Below are 18,866 nucleotides of genomic sequence, written 5' to 3' on the forward strand. Positions count from 1 at the left end.
CAGCATAAAAAGCCTGATATAAATCATCCTGACCTCTTGACCTCGCACAGTGGGGTCAAAATAAAACTATTCTGACCTTTCAGAGGGCAAGGTCTCTCTCTCTCTCCCTCCTCTCTCTATCAAGTCCTCATTCTCTCCTTCTCCTTCTCTCGCTCAACATGCGAATAAGGTCAGCAGCTCTACTGGACAGAGAAGAGGATGCGATTCAAAACAGAGAAGAGGAGAGGAGAATAGTTGCCTGACGACTCAAACTGAACTATTCCCCTGCTTTATTGTTCGCTACATATTTCAGTCTGAGACTGCCATTATTGAAGGTGTTTGTGTCAGGGTCAAAATGAGGTGTGTTGTACAAAACAAAGCATTAAAAGTACAAATTTTGGAGCATCATAGCACCATTAGCTGCAAAAACTCGACGTACCCAGTTGCGGCCTACTTTTTGGAAGCAAACCACTTGATTTCGTCCCTACGTTATACCGGCATGGACACGACACCCTCGCCTAAACAGGTGTTCTACTCCTCTAGCCAGCACCTCGCCTAAACAGGTGTTCTACTCCTCTAGCCAGCACCTCGCCTAAACAGGTGTTCTACTCCGCTAGCCAGCACCTCGCCTAAACAGGTGTTCTACTCCTCTAGCCAGCACCTCGCCTAAACAGGTGTTCTACTCCTCTAGCCAGCACCTCGCCTAAACAGGTGTTCTACTCCTCTAGCCAGCACCTCGCCTAAACAGGTGTTTTACTCCTCTAGCCAGCACCTCGCCTAAACAGGTGTTTTACTCCTCTAGCCAGCACCTCCCCTAAACAGGTGTTCTACTCCGCTAGCCAGCACCTCTCCTAAACAGGTGTTCTACTCCGCTAGCCAGCACCTCTCCTAAACAGGTGTTCTACTCCGCTAGCCAGCACCTCCCCTAAACAGGTGTTCTACTCCGCTAGCCAGCACCTCGCCTAAACAGGTGTTCTACTCCGCTAGCCAGCACCTCTCCTAAACAGGTGTTCTACTCCGCTAGCCAGCACCTCCCCTAAACAGGTGTTCTACTCCGCTAGCCAGCACATCCCCTAAACAGGTGTTCTACTCCGCTAGCCAGCACCTCCCCTAAACAGGTTTTCTTCTCCGCTAGCCAGCACCTCTCCTAAACAGGTGTTCTACTCCGCTGGCCAGCACCTCTCCTAAACAGGTGTTCTACTCCGCTAGCCAGCACCTCTCCTAAACAGGTGTTCTACTCCGCTAGCCAGCACCTCCGCTAAACAGGTGTTCTACTCCGCTAGCCAGCACCTCGCCTAAACAGGTGTTCTACTCCGCTAGCCAGCACCTCTCCTAAACAGGTGTTCTACTCCGCTGGCCAGCACCTCTCCTAAACAGGTGTTCTATCCGCCGGTCAGCACCTCGCCTAAACAGGTGTTCTACTCCGCTAGCCAGCACCTCTCCTAAACAGGTGTGCGTTTCTTTCGCCTCCAGTACAAAACAAAGTCATCAGTCATTGGATCATCTTTAACCAATCAGAGTATCAAAGCCAATGACGACTTTTCAAACACTGCTTTACCACCTGTATTCTGGCTCTGGCCTAATCGATCGGTTCCTGGGACCAATCAGATAGTTTCTAGAACTCCTTGAGAAGGTACTCAGATCCAGACTCAATGAGGAAGTTATTTTAGACTGGCCGGGGTTGAAAAGGCCCATCATGTCATAGGGCAAAAGTGATGGAGGAGCGCCCTTCTCAAATCAAACAGTTATTTGTGCCATTCTGTCAACAAGGCAGCATATTGCATTGTCCAGAAACATACATCTCTTTTCCACAAAATAAATGTTTGAGTTTTCTAACTAGTTTTCATTGGGAAGGCAGATAAAGTGTAATATATATATATATAAATAAACGTGTTATTGTTTGTTTTTTAAGCACTACACAAGTAAATGTGTATTATTATTATACTGTATCTGTAACCCAAGTATGCCTAGTAGGTTAGGTCTACTGTCTAGCCTAGCCCTACTATGTTATATTTGTAAAACATTTTCATCATATCTATCTGTCTGTCTGTCTGTCTGTCTACGCTATCACTTTTGCATAGGAAAACACTGAATCCTACTAATTACTACATGTGCTTAATTACATCACTTTTGTTTTGAGCTGACTTCGCAGGTTCCAAATCGAATGCAATCAACTTTCTGTCGTTGCAAAACACGCTTACACGGGCGCCCGTGCGAGATTAATCGAACCCCCTCAATGTGGAAAAAAAACTACGTCCATAGGCGTGGCGTAGCGTTCGGCCGGAGCAAGGAGTTTGGGCGGGTGGGCAGGCAAAGAGAATATGAAAACTTTTAACCCAGGGCTCGAGCGCTTACCGCTGGACAAATCGTCACCGAGAGGGGAGGAGTCCATCCTGCAGCAGCCTTAAAAGCCGCCTAATCACGGAGAAATGAAAACACACCCAAAAGATAGAAACGCGCAACGACTCAAAGTGAAGGTCACACACTTGTTTTTTCCCTGCGAGGGACAACTAGCTGACTGGGGCTTTTCTTCCGTTATTTGATCTTGGTTAACGGTCATTGTAGCTGTTGACACATAGCCTACCCACACAGACACACACCTACAGCCCACTCGACGAATTTCACTCTCTATACGGTAAACAACCGAGACACAGCTGGAGAAAATGCCGTTATCAATTAACGGCGTACTCTGCACTCTGACGGTGCTGATTCTGTGGCAGGCGGAGGAGCTCGTTGAAGCCTGCAGCTGTGCCCCCGTGCACCCACAACAGGCGTTCTGTAACGCGGACGTAGGTGAGTATAGACCGGGAACGGCTACGCCCTCACGTGCACCTTGTTGTTTCTCTACTACAGCCTCTGTCAAGAGGTCTGGTCCTTCATGGCAGGTAGTAGTGTGCTTGCCAGCTCTGTCGCGACATTGGTGCCAGCGGTGGGATAAGTCAGTTGGTCGCTTATGCATTCTCTCAGGTTTAGGCCTATACGTATGATGGACGTGTCAGTTTGTACGTTCACATTGTAGTTCGTTCGTTCATACTGCAATTTGTTCACGTAGGTGATATGGTGCCATTTGGGACGCAAACAAAGTGTTCTTTGCTTATACATTTGCACACTGGCTGTTTCCTGTTTCACGATACAACAGGAAATGTGTAACTGAGGTGGTTGGTTCGCATGATTAACTTTGCCTGAGATCTGAAGGCTTGTCTCCACCTGACTATGCTGCAGCCATGTACCGTAAAATAGAGGACACACACACACAGTCCCCTATGAGTTTACAGTGCTTTGGGATCTGCTGTGGGGCTAGGAGTACAGTCTGGCTTGTGGACGTGGCACAGCAAATAGAAAATGAAGGAGAGGAAGCCATAAAGAGGGGGAGAGAGCAGGGGAAACTAGGATGGAATAAGCAAGGTAGTATAAATTCTGCTCGAATCCCTCTGTGAACAAGTCTGTCACACCAGTTTCTCTCTCCTCTCTTTCCTCTTTCTCTCTCTTCCTCTGAGGGGTGTAGCTGTGAGGAATGACAGGAATGTTTCTGGGGTTTTCCTGCTCTGCACCGACCTAATGTAGCAGGATAGTAACACAGACACACACACCACTTCAAAGAGACTCAGGTGCAACACACGGAGACTGCACAGACGTACAGTACACACCACTGTGATGTATAGCCTTCTCTCAGTCACATACGAATGCGTCCATCTGGCAGCGTATGACATCTGGCTGTCAGTTCTGGGTACTCAAAAAGGAAAAAGCTATGACAGTTAAGGACCTCTCACAAATATACACGGTATCCATGAGAATAGGGACACACACAGAGTTGACTTACAGGGTGGGATCCTCTGACTTTGTCAACAGTATTCACTCCTCAGAAGTCATCTGCTTCCTGGTCACTCTAACTAGTGACTGCATACCTACAAGTACCTCTTGGTGTCGCAGTCCCACTAAGTTTAGGGCTCCCGAGTGGCGCAATGGTCTAAGGCACTACAGACCCTGGTTTGATTCCAGGCTGTATCACAACCGGTGGTGATTGGGAGTCCCATAGGGCGGTGCACAATTGGAAGGCAGGCCAATCTTCATGTAAATGCACATCTCGACGATGGCGACGATACCAATAATTGCTTCTATTACACTAGATGTATGTCCTTGATCCAATTATTTTAAAATACCACACCGGATATAAGGATAATTTATAGTAGCTAATGGCAGCCTGCAGTACCCAGTCGGTCTTCAACTTGAGATGCTTACCATAGAATGCGCAACACTGAGCTAGGCTGCAATGTCACTTCCTGGAGTAGTTCAAACTGCTCATGTTATGTCTACATAAATATCCCAAATGAGACATCTTAACTGACTTCCTGGGCTTCAAAGGCACTATTGAGTCTTCACATAGGAAGGAATGGAGTCACATGATCGCTGGCTTTGTCCATTCATTTAGTGTGGTGGATAATGAAGTGGAGGGTTAGAAGGAACTCAGGATGTGGTATGTGTTCATATGGGGGTTTTCATGGAAAAAATGTGTAGATCTGGTGATATGCATGTATATGTTTTCTGCATAGCTATGGTTGGCTTGAGGTGTGAACCTCTCTGTCCCCCTAAGAGTTTCTGCTCTCAATGTGGATGATCATATGACCTAGTTAAGAAGTAGCATGGGGGAATGGAGCCTATTTAGGAAAACATGATTCTGGAAAAGCCATTAAACCGGCAGCAGTCCCAAATCACTGTTTCCCTGAGCTGAGCGTGCTGTCTACCCTGTTCTATTCCTAGTGTCCTTAGTGCTCATTAGCTTCTGGGTCTGAATGAGGTCAGGAAGCAAGAGGGAGGAACTCCACAGAATGCAGGAGACTGGGCCAGCCAGGTTCTTATGCTGGTGCTCGGTGTGTTTGCATCACCCACCGTGAGCTCCCTCTATGAACTTGGGATGTGGTTACATGTGCAGAAAAGCATGCGACCTGGACCAGGGGAGAGATGAGGGAGTCGGACAGTAACTCTGCAGTGAACCCCTCCCATGTCTGCTTCTGTTTCACGCCAGAAAGGGAACCCGAGGGGACAGGGCCCTGTGGAGTGTGTGTACATTGTATTTTTTACTTCTGTGATTTTTGCGTTCTTTTGTATTGCTCATATTTTCCCTTCCCATGGCTAAAGCATGATGTAGTTTGTGAGGCTTTTAAAACACAGGAACTACAGCTTATACTTTATCATACTAGGTCTGTCCTCTATCCTTCAGTGTCACTATGTTTTGTCTCTCTGTCTCTCGATAATCTGCCTAAATCACAGCCTTGTGGTCTCACTGACCGAAACATCTCTCCCTATCCATATGTGCTAACAAATCGTGATGTGATCTGGGGCATGAACATCTGGAATGTTACTGGCAGCCTGTTCACATCCTGAAACGGTCAAAACAACAAAGGCTGTTTTGACTCCGTGTATTGTGGGTTGTTGGTTTATTACTGTGCTGTAGGAACGCCAGGCTGTTCAGGCTGACTGGGCACCATCTGCAGGTGGTTAACTAGATGTGGTGGGAGAAGGAATTCAAACAGAAGCTTTGTTTTTGGGACTTGTGTGTGTTAATGTCCTCTGATCCTGTCTCCCTGCAGTGATCCGAGCGAAGGTGGTGGGGGAGAAGGAGATAGATACTGGGAATGATATCTATGGTAACCCCATCACCAGGATGCAGTATGACATCAAACAGATCAAGGTGAGACTACATCCACGACCTCTGACCTCTAACATGTCACCTGTGGTTGTGTAAGATATGAGACCTGTGTTCATCTAACCCTGACCTGTTGTTGAGTTGTAGATGTATAAGGGTCCTGACCAGGACATTGAGGAGGTCTTCACTGCTCCGGTCTCCGCTGTGTGTGGCGTTACCTTCGATACCAGTGGCAAGAAGGAGTACCTGATCTCAGGTGAGGATAGTCTGTTGGACCTTACCACACACTGATGGCGTAGTTAATCTTCCTCCGCTCTGTGCTAAAAGTAGCCTGATCCCAGAGCTGTTTGTGCTGCCTTGCCAACTCCTTATAACACTAACTGTAAGAGTAGGCAAGACAGCACAAACAGATCTGGGATCAGGCTGTGTCAGAAGGTGCAGAGTGAGCACAACTGGAGCAGACATGGGCTAGATGTAAAGCGAGACAGAGGGACATTAGATCATGCGTGCTCTGGTTTCCCTACTTGTTCTTTCACACACACAGCCTAATTACAGGGAACACCAGGCCAGGGACTGCTGAGGCTAGTGTTTCCTCCTTTAGAATTCCCAATGTACCTCGTCATGGTGATAACCATTTTCTGTAAGACTAGCTGTTCAATGACTCACCCCTCTCCTCATTCTACTCCTCACCCTCACATCCTCTCCCTTTTCTAACTGCTGTCTGTCCCCATCTAAGGAAGGGGGAGGAAGAGAAAAGCATGTCTGATTTTGTGTTTCAGAACCACATTTTGTTTTTTTAAAAGAGGATCTCTTCCCTGCCTTATCTTTTCTTCTGCAGGCAAGGTGGAGGCAGGTGGGAAGATGCATGTGACCCTGTGTGACTACATCACTCCCTGGGAGTCTATGAGCCCCACTCAGAAGAAGAGTCTGACTCAGCGCTATCAGATGGGCTGTGACTGCAAGGTATGGAGGTGGTGGGGAGCAGGATGGGGATTTGGAGGAGGTAGATTGGTAGAGAAACATCTCCTGTGACTTGTCTTAACCTGGTGTGTGTGTCTCTCTGTGTAGATTGTGCGCTGCCCCTCCCTGCCCTGTGCCATCTCCGCTCCAGAGGAGTGTCTGTGGACAGACCTGATGATGGAGAAGCAGGTGTACGGTCGCCAAGCCAACCACTATGCCTGCGTCAAGAGGGCCGATGGCTCCTGTTCCTGGTACCGCGGTAATGCTCCACCCAAGAAGGAGTTCCTGGACATCGAGGACCCCTAGTCACTTCCTTCCAGCTGCCCACTGCAAAGCCTGATTTGTTTTTTTTATTTTTAAAGAAAATTACATCTAAACAATTTGGTGAAATATTAGGAGAAAATAAGTTGTGTGAAAGGGCAAGATTAATATGATACACATAAAATATAACGAGGCAAAGCTGATTGATTTGAGTGAGATCAGTGAAATTGTTTACTGGTTCAAAAACAACTCCTAGCTACTATCCCCTTCTGTCTGCAGATCTAAAGGGACCTGATGTATTCATAGTATGGTGATGGCTTTCACAGGAGGTTGGTGACACCATAATTGGGGAGGACTGGCTCGTTGTAATGGCTGGAACGGAATAAATGATACCATTCCATTGACTCCATTCCAGACATGAGCTGTCCTCCCCTCTGCATCCTCCTGGGTAATCGATCCACATAGCTCTCTGAAGGTTCATTTTGTCAAATTGCTTACACATACTTGGTTCCTTCAGGTCATCAAACAGATGGTTTAGAGGCTAGGGGAAGGAGCCAGACTGGCTCAGGGTGTTTGTAGCGATTTAGGGTCGTGAGACTGACTTGTCGAGTGATTTTTCACATCCCCCTGAGGCTGGCGTCAGGAGGACTGATTCTTTAAACTATGGGTGTCTCAAATGGCACCCTATTCCCTATAGAGTGCACTACTTAATTTTTTTTACCAGCGCCCAGGTAGTGCACTCTCTAGGGAATAGGGTGCCATTTTGGACAGAACCCTGAAAGAGAGAGGTGCACTTGATTTAATTCCTTTTGTGCACCTCCTGGGCAGAGAACTTACCTCTTGACCTACTGTATGGAATGGCTGCCCCCACCTGTTGGGTTGGTGTCTAAATCAAGTGTAACTCTTTGCCCCTAAACTCCTACCTCTCAAACTACCCAGGTACGAACAACCCCATATCTATTCAATGATGGCTAGACAATGTTTCATTTGGTTTGATTCAAGTCATATTCCAAGTTGCCTTTTTTATTATTATTTTTTCTCTAGTTAAATGCTATTTGATGTTGCTTCTCATGCCCATGTTATCACCAATCAGATTGATGGTGAGGCGGGACTTCCCAGATTATTGTAATCGACATTTGGAAAGAAAATAGTTTAGTTTTTATAAGTGGTTGCGTTCATTTTGTCTGAACTCTTAAGCATCCCAGTCAGAGACAGATCTGTGAATAACATTTTAAAACCTTCTAGTATGCGTGTCACACCAAAGACTGGGCTGGTGAATGTGAGATGATGGTATCACATTTTACCCCTGTCATTCCCCACTCTCCATAACCCTCACCCCTATGCCGCCCTCCCCTCGACAGTCCTTCTAGACTCAACACCCCCATCTGTCTCCACCCACTACCCCTTCTCTCCCTTGATGGCTATACAGCAGTGGAGGCTGGTGGTAGGCGCTATAGGCTCATTGTAATGGCTGGACTGGAATTAATGGAACGGAGTTAAATGTGGCTTCCACATGTTTGATTCCAGTCGTTACAATAAGCCTTTTCTCCTACAGCTGCTCCCACCAGCCTCCACTGCTGTATGGTACCTATGCCTCATTGGAGGCTGTGGGAGGAGTTACGCATATACTTTTTATAATTATTTCTGTCATTAGAAGTCAATTTTATACTTTTTGAAGAGGAATTCCAGTAGAGGTAGAACCGTGTGATTCTCTGTAGTGTTCTTAATATAGTACCCCAGACAGGAAGATGTGTATCCCAAATGGCACCCTATTCCATTATAGTGCACTATATGGGTCTTGGTCAAAAGTAGCACACTACATAGGAAATAGGGTGCCTTACAGGACACAACCAGACAGCCGCTTACAGGACACAACCAGACAGCCGCGTTCCAGGCAGTCTTAACTGCAGCCCGTTGCGGTGTGCAAATGTTCAGATCTTACATTGCGGCAGGTAGCCTAGTGGTTAGAGCGTTGGACTAGTAACCGAAGGGTTGCAAGATCAAATCCCCAATGCCTGGAGAAGTGTAACTTATCAGGAAACCATGTCAATAGGATATAGTGTCTTAGATGGACACAGACTCCTAACATCTCAAAATAATGCTATATATCATTTGGATTTAAAGTATCAGAAGCATAATTTAAGAGTGGGCTGTTTTCCATTTTGTTTACATATAGATTGTTTCTCCCTATCGAGTCTCTTTAAAAATAAGAATAATGAAGTGGTGAATATCTTTCGCTGGGAGCACGTGAGAGAATTTCACTCCTATCCACCTACTTGCAAGGAAGGCACTTGCATAGATCTAAAGAAGCTTGGCTAGATATAAACAGACTTGTCTTTTAGACTTCTCTTTTCAATGCCTTGGTAATACCATATTTCTTCTACCTTATCCAATGCTTTCTGATGTACACATCGTATGGAGGGGGGGTTGTGTGGGAGATAAAGGGGTTGAGTTTGAGTACATCCAGACTATGCATGTTTAATCCTTTGTGGACGTTCAGTTGCTGTACAAAAATATACGACAGTATTATCAAATAAAACCAAACCTTTTGAAATAACTTTCTCTGTGTCTGTGCTGCTGGTAGTATCAATCCTTGATTTAAGTGTTGCACCAGTGGAGGCTGCTGGAGGGAGGATGGCTCATAATGTCTGGAAAGGAGTGAATGGCATCTCAGTTGATGCCATTACCACAAGCCTATCCTCCCTAATTAAGTTGCCACCAACCTCCTGTGGTTACCTGACTGAAGGGTGCTGACTAAATAGAGAACCAGCCTGCTTCCCAAATTGCACAGTGTACTTGAAGTACTTTGCCTGTTGAATGAACTTTCAAGTACAGGGAGTGACATTTGGACTTGAGTATGCTTGATGTTGAGCATAAAGGATACCACATTTTAATTTTAATGGGCTGACTGTTATCCCTGCTGTGGTCAACAATGTGGCGTTCTGAAGATTACTGCTTATTGGCAATGCATCACAATGAAAATGCTAACATCGATTACAACCTATTAAAGACATTTCCTGCGCAGGAAATTGACTGACTCAATAGCTACAGTCTGGAAATGTTGAAAGTGATCAGTGTTTTATCTGACAAAATAATATGGAAATGTTAGCCAATGCAAAGAGAGACTAGAGCTGCTCGTTGGTCTCACTGGCCCAGAGGGGTATACTACAAAGAAGGTTCAAAGATTTAACCTGCTAACATGCCTAAATATTCTGAAATACACAGGTTGGTGGCACCTTAATTGGGGAGGATGGGCTCAAGGTAATGTGGAATAAGGTTTCCATGTGTTTGATGCCCTTCCATTTACTCCTTTTCAGACATTAAGAGGAGTTTGAGACATTATGGGGTGGCACTGGTTAGAGCATTTGGGCCAGTAACCGACAGGTTGCTAGATCGAATCCCTGGGCTGACAATGTAAATTTGTTCATAACTTACTTGCCTGGTTAATGTGAGGCAGCCTCCACTTCTGAAATAACTTGGGTTTATTTGAAAGATAAGGCAGACCATGCCCATTTAAAGCTTAACTCAACCATAAACAGCTACATTTAGCTTTGTTCATGAACCAGAAAATGTTTATTTCAGCTTGTTTAACAAAGTTATCTGGCTAACTCATTGAACCTACCTTGTAGTATCCCCCTCAGGTCCTAGCCTGGTTCAAATACTACCTCAAAGTTATTTTTGTTCAGAACACCTTTATTACAACCGCCAAATGCCATATACATCAGTTGTACAACTTGAGCAGGCTATATAGGGCTCTGGTCAATAGCAGAACACTATAGTGTTTAACTCCGCCTGAGGTCCAGAGCCTGCTGGTTTTCTGTTCTACCTGATAAATTGCACACCTGGTGTCCCAGGTCTAAATCAAAACCTAATTAGAGGGAAACAATGAAAAGAAAAGGGTCACAGGCTTCAAGGTCCAGAGTTGAGTTGGGCATTACTACACTCCCTGGTTTGAATCCGGGCTGTGTCACATCTGGCTGTGATTGGGAGTCCCATAGGGCGGTGCACATTTGGCCCGGGGAAGGCTGTCATTGTAAATAAGAATGTGTTCTTAACGGACTTGCCTAGTTAAATTCCTTTTTAATATAGGGAATAGGGCTGCATCTGGGAAGCGGGCGTTTCAGTTTCTGTTGCTCTCTGTCAAGAAGACATTGTCCCCTGGTGGTATGTTTGTATTACCACATCTTCTACATCAGTAAGGATGTAACCTAACATAGCAGGCGTAAAAGAAACGCCTTAAACTAGGGCTGCGTCCAAAAACCACCTGGGAATTCGGACTTCTTAATTCTTTAGGGAAAAAAATGAGCTCCAACTGACAAATCATTTTTGAACTGTCATCTAACTCGTAATTCAAGATCGTAAACTCCGGCATCTTTCTACAGCTCTGACTTCCCGACCTGAAGATCACTGAAGTCATGATTTGACCTAGTTTTCCCCCCCCCAGTTCCCAGTTGTCTCGAAAGCGCCAGTGATCCCTGACTTATGGTGCTTTAGAGACAACTGGGAACTCGGAAATAACCATGGTCAAATCATGACGTCGGTGATCTTCGGCTCGGAGCTGTGGAGAGATGCAAGAGTTTCCAACTTGGAATTCCGAGCAGGACGGACGTTCAAATCAATTTTTCCCAGTCGGAGCTCGTTTGTCTCCGAGTTCCCAGTTGTCTTGAACATACTGAAGTCGGAGATTTACGAGTTCCCAGTTGTTTTGTACAAGGCAAATCTGATCTTGATGAGAGAAGAAAAATGACGGGAGAGGTTCTCTTCTCCACTGCAACCAATACAGTAAATGTTACGGAGTTAAGTTGAGTGTCGCCTTGTTAACGTCCAAAAACGGAAGTCGCGTCACAAGCTCTTTCCATTTCCCCTGAAATCTGGAACATCCAGTTGTTGAGGACTTGGCAGAGGCTAATTCCATTAGAGAATAATCACAGTGTATAATACCCATGTATATCCCAGTCTTTCAGTTCTTGACTGACTGCAGTACAGGGAGGGTGGAACTAGAATCCTGAAACAAAATTCACCAAGACAGTTTAGTCAATGAGAATTATACTTGTCAATAGAAATCTGGTGGTACCAATGACTTCTTCACCACTCAGCCAAACGTACATTGGCTAGGCTCGCTTCACTTCAGCGTATGTGAACACAAGCATTCTAGAACACTAAACTGTGGAACCATAGTCTCAGAACACTGATGCATAGATCTTAGGGCAAAACCACAGAACCATCTATAGAACACCTGCATGATGGCTTTAGTAAACGTCTATTCCTGATATGGCATCACATTGTTTGGGCAATACACTACACTTTATTTGCACGTGTACACACACACACACACACACACACACACACACACACACACACACACACACACACACACACACACACACACACACACACACACACACACACACACACACACACACACACACACACACACACACAGTTGGTTATAGTGACTCTTGACCTCAGATTAAACTAACACAGGCTGCTTCTGAATGGGACCCAAAGGGCTCTGGTCAAAAGAAGTGCACTATGTAGGAAATAGAGTGGCATTTGTGACGCAAATGATATTTGGGACACACAATGTCCAAAGGGTCATTGTCCTTCCAGACAGTTTTCTAAAGGAGGTTGAAATGTGTGATTGAAGATTCAGACAGCACAAACTGTACATGGTTAGTAGCGTCACTTGAATCATACACTGTATGCAAATTAACATTATGGACAGAAGCATAAAAAGAGAATATATATATATATTTATTAATTACACACACTTAATTGCCAGAAGAGACTGACCCTAGCGTTACACTTGTTTAAACCGAGCTGCACTGGTGTCAGAATGCAGTCATGGTTACATTAAGACACGTGGAGCCGTCATGAGATATGGGTCAAAAACGCACCTCAATGCAGGGATGGGATGTGCCACTGTACTCCAGCGTGGATAAAGGCACCGTTTGGAGTACAGTGGCACATCTCTATCTTCTGGAGAACATCTCCACTTCAATCACAAAGATTTGTTGAAAATAAACAAAGATAAACCAGGAGAAAGCTATTTCTCCTACAAGCGTTCCTATTGGACATCGCCGAGGATGCTGATTGGCTCATTTTGTATTTTTTTTATTCTTCAGATGCTCTCCCTGTTTGGCTGATGATTAAGAAGGCAGGTGTGTGTGTTCAGAGGCCCTTGTTGAAGTAGACATATTGTACACTGCCCATGGAGCTGAAAGAAAGTGAGAGGAAGACAGAGTGAGATCCAAACCAAGTCTAATATGTTACTGTAGGTGTGATCTTGAGCACTATCCTATGTGATGGAAATGTTATACTTGTGCTTTTCTAATAACTCATTTCTGTGTTCACGCAAGTGACTTATTGAACAAATCCTCACTTATCAATATCTGCAATTTGGCAGTACGCCCAGACCTTGTTTTGAGAACGAAAGATATTTCAGTGTCAAGGTCTCAGCTTAGAGAGAAGAAGCCTCGTGAGGTATTGGTCAGTCACATGAATGAAGCAAACGTTAATGATGAATTAACTTTGAATAAGCTAAATCATGTAAATATGACTTGCCCTGCAGTATGTACGAGAACTAAGGGGACTGCCCCGTTAGAGCTTCTGCCTGACGTTCATTATGGTCCATCAGGTTTGTTGGAACCCCTTCAGTGCGCTGACAATAAACAATGATTCATTTAAGATCGACTTTGAGTGTCCCTGTGTAAGAATTTCCACAACACCTACAACATGCCTTAGCTGATCGTGAAGATGAGATGCTAAAACAGCTACTACATCATGGAGGGGCCCTACTGAACGCTGCCCAGTCGACAAGCTACTTACCATTGCTGAGAGAACAGGGACCAGGCTGCCGGCACCATGAAGACCAGGCTGCAAAACAGACTTGGAGTGTTAGGTGACTGTGCCCAGTAAGACAGAGACAAGTACGTTTGCGTCCCAAATGGTAACCTATTCCCTACTACATGGCGCACTACTTTTGGCTAGGGCCCCATAGGGCTCTAGTTAAAAGTAGTGCACTATATAGGGGATAGGGTGCCATTTGGCAAACCCTGAGAAATGTAGTACCAAACAACAATCTTCATGGTGAAAGCTCCTAAACAGTCCTACTTACAACACTCCCACCATTATCACTTGTTAAGGTCCGTGGACAAAGGTGATCCTCTGTTAACAGAAAGACAGGGCTGGTTATCGCTCCAAACAGCACCTCAATCTGCACTCTAAGCACACTTAGTCAAGAACAATGTAACTGGATATTTAGTCAACAGAACTGTAACTCTGGATGTTTATTCGATAACATTGTAGCTAGTTAGCCTATGCATGTCTAGTAGCAGAACTTGGTGTTTTGATTAAAGGCCCAACTGCATAAACTTGTTATACTCCAGTCTCTGCATGATGATGGGGAGAATGACTAGGAGAAGAGAGGGTGCACAGGAGGAGAGAAAGTAGATAAAGGAGTGGCAAGTGGAAAAAGAAGGAGAGGAATGAGTCATTGTAGGGAGTAACAGGATCACGCTCCACTTTCCATTGTCTATGGAGCGAGGACTGATCTCAAATTCTACAGCCCTCCCTCTTAAACCTCTGACACTACTCATGCCCGGTGCTGCCATGGTAACCTGGGAAATGACCACCTGGGTGATGCCCTTCACAGCTGCTTTCTGTCGCGAGGAAGAGGACATTTTTAATTTTTCTGCTCTTGTATAACAGTCAGAAATACGATATTTAGTAGAATATTTAATTATTCAGACATTACCTTGGAATGACCCAGTTTGTTTCCATTCTCATCTGTTAGAGCGATGCCATTCAGGAACTCTCTGAGAGGAGAGAAGGAGAAGGTCAACAACTCACTGTTGTCTTCATGGGGATGCTAATACACCAGGAGCACAGATGAACTCCCTGTTGCCTCATCATTGGGATATTGACACAGTTAGCTGACGCCACCGCCGCAAATGGAACCCAGGGCGCCACCAGGGGAGGAGCTTTCAACAGGAAGGGGCAGAGACAAGACAGGAAGGGGAAGTGGAACATGTAATCAATCAAACCAGTGTGTCTGTGCATCAAACTGTACCTTTGTGTAGAGGTTGAGTCCCACAGCAGTAGCTAGTGCAGTTCTAGTTGCAGTTAAATAGGCCACTCCTATCTGACTGAAGAGGGAGAGCAGAGATATTTAAATAGCTCTTGATATTCTCCAGGTTCTCACCATAAGGAACAACAACTGTAGATATAACACTGCAGAGAAATTACTACTTCACAGTGGTATAATTAAGCAATAAGGCACCTCGAGGGTTTGTGGTATATGGCCAATATACCACGGCTAAGAGCTGTTCTTAAGCACGGCGCAATGCGGAGTGCCTGGATACAGCCCTTAGCTGTGGTATATTGGCCATATATCACAAACCCCCGAGGTGCCTTATTGCTGTTATAAACTGGTTACCAACGTGATTAGAGCAGTAAAAATACATGTTTTGTCATACCCGTGGTATACGGTCTGACCTTGATCATTTATTGTTAAAACGAGAGGCTGCCTGGATCTTTAACTTAAAGACCCTTGCTCCCTTCGGTCTCAACGTAGACTTTGATCTGAAGCCATTCTTGTGATTATTGTGACTTTGCCATTGTAATTGTTTGTAAACTTGTGTAGTTAAATTAATCTATGATCGTATGCTATCCATTTGTTTGTATGCTGTTTTTTGTACATTTTAATATTTGATTATTAACCAATGGTGTTAGGCCACTCTTGGCCATGATTACAGACACCTGTGTCTTTTGACACTATATAAACGAGTCATCCCGCAGTGTTTGTGATTATACCCTGACGAAGACAGCTTGGCTGTCGAAACGTTGGTAATTACATTTTTGCATCTGAGCTCCTAGAGTGTGCGGCTCTCTTTTATTTTCAAGTTTCTACTCCGCTAGCCAGCACCTCGTCTTAATAGGTGTGCGTTTCTTTTTCTTCTAGATACGGTCTGATATACCATGGCTGTCAGCCAAACAGCATTTAGTGAGCGAACCACCCAGTTTATAATAATTATTATATAATTTGGTGGGTGCTTAATTATATTTGTCCTATAACACACTTACAAGTGTGTTTCTAGCATATCACAACTCCGAGACTCATGCAGAGAGTTGGGGTCAGAGCCAGGGTCCACTATTTAACCAGCGTTCCTGGAGCAAATAGGGCCTTGCTCAAGGAATTCGAACCAGCGACCTTACGGTTATTGGCCCACCACTCTAACCTCGAGGTATCTGTGTGTGTGTGTGTACTTCACAGTGGTGTGTGTGTGTGTGCATTACCTTCAGTTCTCCACCAGTGCTTTAGACTCGTCCAGTCGTGAGTCTGGCAGTAGTGCTGTCCTCCAGTCTGTGATGTTGACAAAGTGCTTCAGTCTGCCAATAAACGTGGACTGATCCCACCGCGGCGCATCTATGTCAAACCTGCTCACAGCCATCGTAACCCTCCGCCTCACCACCTAGGTCTAAAGTCACAAACAAGGTCTCCAAACCACCTCCCAAACTGAGTTGAGTCTGCAGTCACCGTTTAGCTCTTTGGTCCTGTACCAACATCAACGTGGTCCAATCAGCCCCTCCGCCTTTCCCTGGAAGAACAAAAAGACATGTTGATTATTTTTCTTGTTTTCAGTTGTTAGAATAGCCCCCTTTAGTATAGGCCTAATTTAAAATTAAAATATTTATTTAACCAGGTAAGCTAGTTGAGAACAAGTTCTCATTTACAACTGCGACCTGGCCAAGATAAAGCAAAGCAGTGCGACAGAAACAACAACACAGAGTTACATGGAATAAACAAGCGTACAGTCAATAACACAATAGGAAAAAGAAAGTCTATATACAGTGTGTGCAAATGGCGTGAGGAGGTAAGGCAATAAATAGGCCATAGTAGCAAGGTAATTACAATTTAGCAAATTAACACTGGAGTGATAGATGAGCAGATGATGGTGTGTAAGTAGTGATACTGGTGTGCAAAAGAGCAGCAAAGTAAATAAAAACAATATGGGGATGAGGTAGGTAGATTGGGTGGGCTATTTACAGATGGACTATGTACAGCTGCAGAGATCGGTTAGCTGCTCAGATAGCTGATGTTTAAAGTTAGTGAGGGAAATGTAAGTCTCCAGCTTCAGCAATTTTTGCAATTCATCCAGTCATTACCAGCAGAGAACTGGAAGGAAAGGCAGCCAAAGGAGGTGTTGGCTTTGGGGATGACCAGTGAGATATATACCTGCTGGAGCGCGTGCTACGTGAGGGTGTTGTTATCGTGACCAGTGTGCTGAGATAAGGCAGAGCTTTACCTAGCATAGACTTATAGATGACCTGGCGCCAGTGGGTCTGGCGACGAATATGTAGCGAGGGCCAGCTGACTAAAGCGTAGGTCTAATCTTGAGACAACTTATATTATTACAGTATCATATCGTTCACATTTTCCTTTGTAAAAACTATCTCCCATCCCAGAGTTCAGTGGGTAACCTACTTTCCAACCAATCAAACCTGCTCTGACCAGTTAGCCATAACCTTTGAACCCAACCCAGGGACAGACATCCCTGTGGTACCTGCAGTGTGTTTCTATCGCTCACGCAACAAAGTGAACTGACCAATGATTTCATTTATAATCAATTAATTAATCATCCACCCTTCCAAAGTTATTCAAAGGAGCATTTCCTGCATATTTCAAACAGCCAGAGATAGGATATCAGGCGGGGAGGAGGAGAGGAGGCCAGTCAAGACTTTTGAGATGCACACAGGCCCAGGGAAAGCTAGAAGCAGGCTGGAACCAGAGCTGTTTGTTTGAACAGCAGGGTCATGGTGTGTACTCTCTCTGCTGCAGCTGCACACTGACTGAGCAGAATAGCATCTTAGCATCTGGTACATCAACATATGAAAAAACATATAAATTAATTAATTAGCAAACGTTTGGTATTGTGTGAAGAGAATTAGAGAGTTAGGGCAGAGGGAGAGAAAGGTGCAGGGAGAAAGATGTGAATGACTAAGAGGGGGTGAGAGAGTCGAAGAGAAGCCTTAAAGCATGTGATGTGATGAGGTTGAGACTTGTCTGAGGCAAGGCTATGATCAACCACAAATATTAATTTTCCACAGGACAGTCTAGTTAGACTGGATGTCAATCATCTACCTCTGCATCTCAAAAACCCCTCTCCTTGTCTCTTCCTTCATCTGCACTGATCTAAAAACACAGGGTGTGAAACCTGTTCTGCAGAACTGTAGCACATGAGGGGAAGCAGACTAGGAAATTAAGGTACTGTTTACTAATGGGTCATAACAGTTCAACCACGAAAGGTAGAGAAACTACCATAAAAAGGCAATTAACTTCAAATGCAGCAGGAAACAAGTACCTATCTAACTTACATGCAATGCAATCTTACAAAACTGTAGAGAATAATTGTTGACATCGATCCTTTGCCAAGTGCATCTGCGATTTCATGTCTAGAACAGATGCACTCACATATGAATTGGACCATCACATATTGTGGGGACATTCTTGGAATCACCGTAAAACTGTCATTCAACAGCCCGATACAACTTGCCTGTCAAGTTAGCCGCATTTTGCGAAGCATGGACAATAGCAGCTGTGTCCAACAAGCACGCCCAGAATTACGAAACGGTGCAAAACATAGAGCGAAACAATCGTACTGTATCAATAAATGCAAACAAACCAACTGAACACATACGTTACATTTCAGAGCTGAACTGCAAAAATGTTGCCTCCTCCGCAGACCGGGGCAGATCACTCTCTCTAGAAAAATAACTTAAGGAATAAATCAATTATTATATGAACTTTATGTCATCTCATCCTTTAAAATATGCACGCAGCAGATCTTGACTTTTCTCTTTCTAAATTAAACACAAAATACATTGCAAATAAGAACCCATTATCATACATTTGCGGTGTTGTTATTTATGCCTCCGTTAGTACACAATGTATTTCAATCGTGGGACCAATTTACGTGGGGAATTGTTAGTTGACAGAGCTTTAGTTAATAGCTAAAGTGGC

General features: G+C 44.7%; 1 protein-coding gene and 1 long non-coding RNA gene across 7 annotated transcripts; one reads left to right on the forward strand and one right to left on the reverse strand.

Moving 5' to 3' along the window:
- Positions 1 to 2,253: 2,253 nt before the first annotated feature.
- On the forward strand, positions 2,254 to 9,401 carry LOC110499421 (metalloproteinase inhibitor 2). 2 transcript variants are annotated; one of them, XM_021576561.2, is made up of 5 exons: positions 2,254 to 2,772; positions 5,568 to 5,668; positions 5,771 to 5,879; positions 6,462 to 6,586; positions 6,692 to 9,401. In XM_021576561.2, the coding sequence occupies exons 1-5, from the start codon at positions 2,643 to 2,645 to the stop codon at positions 6,887 to 6,889; spliced, it is 663 nt and encodes a 220-aa protein (XP_021432236.1). In that variant the 5' UTR covers positions 2,254 to 2,642; the 3' UTR covers positions 6,890 to 9,401. The 2 variants fall into 2 exon arrangements, with proteins under 2 accessions (XP_021432236.1, XP_021432235.2); XM_021576560.2 differs by lacking the exon at positions 2,254 to 2,772 and adding an exon at positions 3,183 to 3,384.
- Positions 9,402 to 12,585: 3,184 nt separating this feature from the next.
- On the reverse strand, positions 12,586 to 18,866 carry LOC110499423. 5 transcript variants are annotated; one of them, XR_002469953.2, is made up of 7 exons: positions 18,754 to 18,866; positions 18,549 to 18,620; positions 16,142 to 16,443; positions 14,916 to 14,991; positions 13,962 to 14,661; positions 13,673 to 13,720; positions 12,586 to 13,061 (listed from the first exon to the last, which is right to left on the reverse strand). It is a non-coding gene; the product is annotated as an uncharacterized LOC110499423 (long non-coding RNA). The 5 variants fall into 5 exon arrangements; XR_002469950.2 differs by having other exon boundaries at positions 18,544 to 18,620; XR_002469948.2 differs by having other exon boundaries at positions 13,962 to 14,011; positions 14,601 to 14,661; positions 18,544 to 18,782.

The sequence above is a fragment of the Oncorhynchus mykiss genome, chromosome 20, assembly GCF_013265735.2.
Source record: "Oncorhynchus mykiss isolate Arlee chromosome 20, USDA_OmykA_1.1, whole genome shotgun sequence".
NCBI lineage: Eukaryota > Metazoa > Chordata > Actinopteri > Salmoniformes > Salmonidae > Oncorhynchus > Oncorhynchus mykiss.

What these genes read in the sequence shown, in the direction of transcription:
- LOC110499421 (XM_021576560.2), top strand. Translation starts at nt 3,204, where the DNA reads ATGTACCGTAAAATAGAGGACACACACACACAGTCCCCTATGAGTTTA. An exon ending in GAAGGAGTACCTGATCTCAG is followed by an intron (nt 5,880 to 6,461) that starts GTGAGGATAGTC and finishes TTTCTTCTGCAG; the next exon opens with GCAAGGTGGAGGCAGGTGGG. An exon ending in AGATGGGCTGTGACTGCAAG is followed by an intron (nt 6,587 to 6,691) that starts GTATGGAGGTGG and finishes CTCTCTGTGTAG; the next exon opens with ATTGTGCGCTGCCCCTCCCT.